General features: G+C 53.1%; 1 protein-coding gene across 1 annotated transcript; it reads right to left on the bottom strand.

Moving 5' to 3' along the window:
• LOC143280298 (uncharacterized) lies at positions 1-4,001 on the bottom strand. Its single transcript, XM_076584929.1, has 4 exons — positions 3,522-4,001; positions 2,118-3,476; positions 1,139-1,234; positions 1-81 (listed from the first exon to the last, which is right to left on the bottom strand). The coding sequence occupies exons 1-4, from the start codon at positions 3,999-4,001 to the stop codon at positions 1-3; spliced, it is 2,016 nt and encodes a 671-aa protein (XP_076441044.1).
• Between the last annotated feature and the right edge of the window lie 1,623 nt (positions 4,002-5,624).

The following is a 5,624-nucleotide window of genomic DNA, read 5'->3' as shown; positions in this document are numbered from 1 at the left end:
CTACTTGCGTCGGGGAACGCAGAACAACGCCCTGGAACTACCAGTCAACCTTGGGACAGCAGGGCCGTCGGACGTCGTCGCCTGAGTCGAGGAACGCGGAACCACATTGCCATGAGACCTCAATAAACAAACAAGCAAGCTGGGGACGGGGATAACCCCCTGTCAGTACCAGTCCATAACCGCATAACCCTATGCGCGTTGGGCGACCTAAGAAGCCACAGGTTGTGCTCTCATTCATCCAACAAGCACTCTAAGGCAAAATAATGAACAACCCCTGTCATACACCAATCACACGACAACATGCATGCCTGGAAGTGAGGGGTCCGGAACCTGCCAGGGTACCGGCCGTCGCCCTACTTATACGGTGGCACAGGTCAACCCAAGACTCGAACCCCAAACCTTGTGCCGCGCATCCTGAAGCACGCTCCCACAGCGCTACGCTGCCAGAATCGAAGGCCCAATCAAGGTAACCTCCCTTGCACAAGCAGACATGTTGGAACAGAACATTCAAAAAGGAAAAATTATGATAGCGCCAGCACATGGCTGCCAAAGCCATTCGGATCACAAGCAGAGCGATTAAAGTGAACAAATCAATACACAAACTCTTCCAGTGCTCGGTCCATACAGGGAGAGAACTCAGTAACCTACTATTGCCACAATAGCTTACACGGAAAACACTATCTTCTGACACGCTGCTACCAGCGGCCACTTACGCAGGTTTAAGAACCTATCGAAACACAGTATTTCCCCCAACGTCTCCCTCACATTCCCGATACTAACATCAGCTTGTAAGCTTTACATATCCAACGTACACTCTGTCGAACAAATTACGGAGATTATACTATTCCCTCACACTTCCTCACAAGTGTATTAATATAAACTCAAACCCGTAACTCACGGAATGATAATTATAACACTGGACCGTTACACGACAGTCTGTAACATCAGGTAATCGTAACAGTTTCATAAAGTGACCCCAGCCACTGTCCAACCCACAGACCTTCCAAAAGTGGAAAAGACAACTAAAGACACTCGAAATAGTTACCGCCTGATACAAGGTTACCTCACGACAGCTTGTGATGGGCGAAGGTGGTGACTTGGGTGGGACCTTCAGCCGGGCACTGCAATCTCTGCTCACCGGCTTGCTAAAGATCAGGCAGAAGTTCTGGCTGGCCAAGAACTCCTCTCCATCAGCCTTCCGGACCTCTGCCACAAGGCCCGCCCTCTCTGACGTCTCAGAGTCAAGTCACACCTAATCACAGTCAGCTGCAGCCAGGTAAACGGCAGGTGAGTGTAAGTTCTGCACTTGGCACGCTAACCGGCCAAAACACACATTGCACGCACTGCACTGCAGTTGCAGTCATGCCAATGTGACAAGAGCCCTCTCGCTCCTACAGAGCGGTGTGTGCACGTGCTGCACAACTCTTACACAGGTAAAACGAGTGTGCAGACACACGCTTTTACCAAACCAAGAACATGTCAGAAAACATGATCTTGAGAAACTGGGATTCGAACTCCCAACCATCGGAACTAACACCACTTTCACCGGCCACTGAGCCATACTAAATCGCTCGCACTTCCGCCTATACTTCCGCAGCAACGAAAGGTTGGGCTGATCCGTGACACTACCCCCTTTCAAAGCCCTTAAGCTATGAGCTCAAGAGGGAAGCACAACCGCCACGTAAGCTGCACGGATATAGGCAAGTGCTCTATGACTGCTGGCTCAAATAGTCGGCTCCATGGTTGTCTACACCCTTCACTGACTGAAAGACATATGAGTGTGACTGCAGCTCCATTGCCCAGCCCATCAGTCTCCTGCTAACTGGACGGATCCGATGCAAATACTGCAATGGATTGTGGTCACACTGGAGCTGAAAAGTACGTCCATACAAGTATGGATAGAACTTCCTCACTGACCACACCACCGCAAAGCACTCTAGCTCTATGGCATGGTACCGGAATTCTGCACCCACCAGTTTCTTGCTGACATAAGCCACTGGTCAGAGCATCCCTTCATGCTCCTGCAGAAGCATAGCTTCTAAACCAGTGCCGGACGCATCCGTCCTCAGAACGAAAGGCTTAGACTGGTCAGGAAGTTGCAGAATGGGTGCGCTGACCAACGCATCCTTCAAAGAGTCAAACGCCTTTTGACACTCTGGGGACCATGAGACTTTGGTTGGCTCTTTCCCGCGAGTTTTTTCCGTCAAGGGCAAGGCCACCTCCGCATATCTGGGAACGAACTTCCGGTAATAACCGGCAAGACCCAAAAAACTACGGAGTTCCTTCTTGGTAGTTGGAACTGGGGCATTCCGAATCCTGTCTACCTTCTCCTGCTGCAACCCTAGATGACCTTCTGAGACAGTGTGCCCCAGAAACTGGATCTCTGAGAATCCCAGTTCACACTTGGAGGGCTTAGCAGCAAGGTGGACCTCCCTGAGACGACGGAACAACGCCCGCAGCACCTTGATATGGCCTCGCCAACATTCAGACGCGATGAGAAGGTCGTCCATGAAATTTTGAATTTCTGGCAGTTTCAACGGAGCCAGAACCTCCCTCATCGTACGGGAAAAGATCGCCCCCGCAGTCTTCAGACCGAAGGGCATGGTCACCCACTGAAACTGTCCATCCGGGGTGGTGAAGGCTGTCTTAGGGCGATCAGACGTCTTCACGGGGATCTGCCAGTATCCCTTTGTGAGATCGAGCTTAGAGAAAACTTTTGCTTTCCCAAGCCTGGCAAAAATCTCATCAATGTTGGGCAAGGGCTCAGCATCAAACCTGAGATGCTTATTGAGCTGGTGGTAGTCCACACAAAACCGCACCTTGCCGTCCTTCTTCCTTACGAGGACAATTGGAGCAGAATAGGGAGAGCTCGCCTTCTCTATAACCCCCATACTCAGCATCGCCTCGACCTCCTTGGCGATGACCTGTGTCTGAGAGTGAGGTAACGGGTACTGCCGAACCCGAACGGGTTCATCCGTATCCAGAATGAGTTCACACTCACCCACCCTAGACCGGAGAGGTAAGTCCGTAAGGACATAGGATGCCTCAGCAGTCAGCTCCTGCAGCTGAGCACGCCGAACAGCCGACAAGTCTGGCCCCAACACGACATCTTTGAACGACTCCTCGGCAGTCAGAGGGACACAGGGGATCGCAGAAGAACCACCCCCCGATCCCGTAGCCTCCGACTCATCATCCTCGATGACAGTAGGGCAGTAGGCGGCCGCAGCCCGCTCCCGCCAAAGGAACTTCTTCAACAGGTTGGCGTGGTATAGCTTTGACTTCCCACGCACTGAAATCCTGTAGTCCCAGTCTCCCACTCTTTCGAGGACTTTAAAGGGTCCTTGCCACGACACCTGAAGTTTGTTGTGTCGGACGGGAAGAAGGAGCAAGACCTCATCTCCCTGGTCGAACCAACGTTCCTTGGAACGACGATTGAAACATCGGGCGTACCGACGCGAGGCCTGCCTGAGATTTTCCTGGGCGATCTCACAAACCTCTTTGACTCAATTCCGAAGATCTACCACGTACTCGGATTCAGTACGGGTCGGGTCGTCACCTTGAGAGTCTTCCTGAGTCCATACCCGTCTGAGAATGGACATGGGCCCTTTTACCGTCCGTCCATAGAGAAGCTCAAAGGGAGAGAACTTCATAGACTCCTGTGGAACCTCACAATAAGCGAAGAGCACAGCTGGGACAAGCCTGTCCCAGTCCCTTGGCCGTTTGACGCAGAGCCGTTGGAGCATCTTTTTCAACGTGGCAATGAAACGCTCTACAAGGCCATTAGCTTGTGCATGATAGGGGCTGGTAAACAGACCCTTGATGCCCAAGAGCTGGTGAACTTCTCTCATGACGTTCCCCATGAACTGCGTTCCCTGGTCACTAAGGACCTGATCAGGAACCCCCACACGAGTCCACATCTGCCACAATGCTTCCGCAACAGTAGGAGCATCTATGCTCCTGAGCGGAACTGCCTCGGGATATCGAGTCGCATAGTCAACCATTACCAAAATGTAATGGTGACCGCGGGTAGACGAGGGGTGTATGGGACCGACAAGGTCCACGGCCACTTTGGAGAACGGTTCCGCCACAATGGGAACCGTCCCCAAAGGAACCCTAACGTTCTGGTCTTTCGGCGTGGTACGTTGACATACCTCGCAGGAGCGACAGTACTGACGGATATCTGAAGAACAGCCCGGCCAGCAGAAATCCTGCCAGATACGCTCCTGCGTCCGCCTGACCCCTAGATGACCTGCCATTGAGGTCTTGCCCTAAGGCAAGGACAGTGGGACGGAGTTCAGAGGGAACCACCAGCTGTTTGAAGCTGCGTCCTTGCTTGGCGAAGACTCGGAAGAGAGTACCTTGCTTGAAGACGTACTGGGTTCCAACCCGTGGGGACTCAAAGCCAGTATGAGCAAGTTCCCGTACCTTCGCCAGGGACGGATCTTTGCGCTGAAGGCTCTGAACAGTTTGACGATCTACCTTCAGCGCGGAATCAGATGGACTGACAGGAGTCCGCACTGGTTCCAGGGCCCTCCGAGGCTGCGAGGCTGAGCGGGTCACCACGCCAGCAGTCACCCCTGGGGGTAACTGGGTAGACACTCGCTCCTTATGTCCATCAACAAAGGTGACTGTATTGCCGATGAGGAGTGAGCACGGTGGCCTTTCTAATGCCACAGCCCAAACAACCCCCTCAAAATAGGGAGTATCCACACAGATCTGGACACAGGGTCTCTCGGCCTGAAAACAGCCCTGGACCCCCGTCACCCAACAAGACTTCCCTCTCTTGGCGGAAGGAGAAACGAGTGCTTCATCTACAAAGACACAAGTAGCCCCAGTGTCCCGGATGGTATCTCTGACCTTACCCTCGACGATGCTGAGGAATGTGGCCAGGGAGTCCTCCCGTTCGCCTGTCACACTCTGAAAGCAATCAGCATGGTCCATGACCTGGACTAAATTACCTTTCTGACTTGTGCAGACCGACACTCGCAACCCTGGCTGTGCAGAGGACAAGGCCGGGCAATCACGTCGGAGGTGTCCTCGCTTCCCACAGTTCCAGCAGCTAACTGGAGGGTGAGGCTGTGCGCTGGATGGTGACTTCTCGCCAGAACGATGGGGCAGAGTACCCCGATCCGGCATCCGAGGATGTCTACCCTGACCCACGCTCCGCAAGCCAGTACCCCCACTCGCATCTCTCCTAGCTTCCTCATAACCATCAGCTCTACGAGCCGCCGCCATGAGATCATCTGGGTGACTGTCTCGGACTTGCACAGCAATGTCCTGTGGCATAAAAGAGTACACCTGCTCTAGGAGGATCAACTCTTGCAGAGGGATGGAAGACAACTGCTCCCAATTCGTCAGAGCTTTATCAAGCCTGACCGAGCACTGTGCCCAAGTCTCTTCGGGTCGCTTCCTTATATCACGGAACTTGCGGCGGTATGCCTCCGGTGTAAGCCGGTACTGTGCCCGCAATGCTCTACACAAGTCCGCATAAGTACCTTCTGGTGGAAGCATATTATACGCCTCCCTGGCCTTCCCAGACAGAGATGCAGACATGTGCACCTTCTTAGCACTGTCTTCTAAACCATAATCCCGAGCAACTGACTCAAAGTGCTCTATAAAGGCAT

Source organism: Babylonia areolata, chromosome 3 (assembly GCF_041734735.1).
Source record: "Babylonia areolata isolate BAREFJ2019XMU chromosome 3, ASM4173473v1, whole genome shotgun sequence".
In the NCBI taxonomy this organism is placed as follows: Eukaryota; Metazoa; Mollusca; class Gastropoda; order Neogastropoda; family Buccinidae; genus Babylonia; species Babylonia areolata.
The sequence above is the reverse complement of the archived record's forward strand: the minus strand, read 5'-3'. Positions and strand labels throughout refer to the sequence as shown.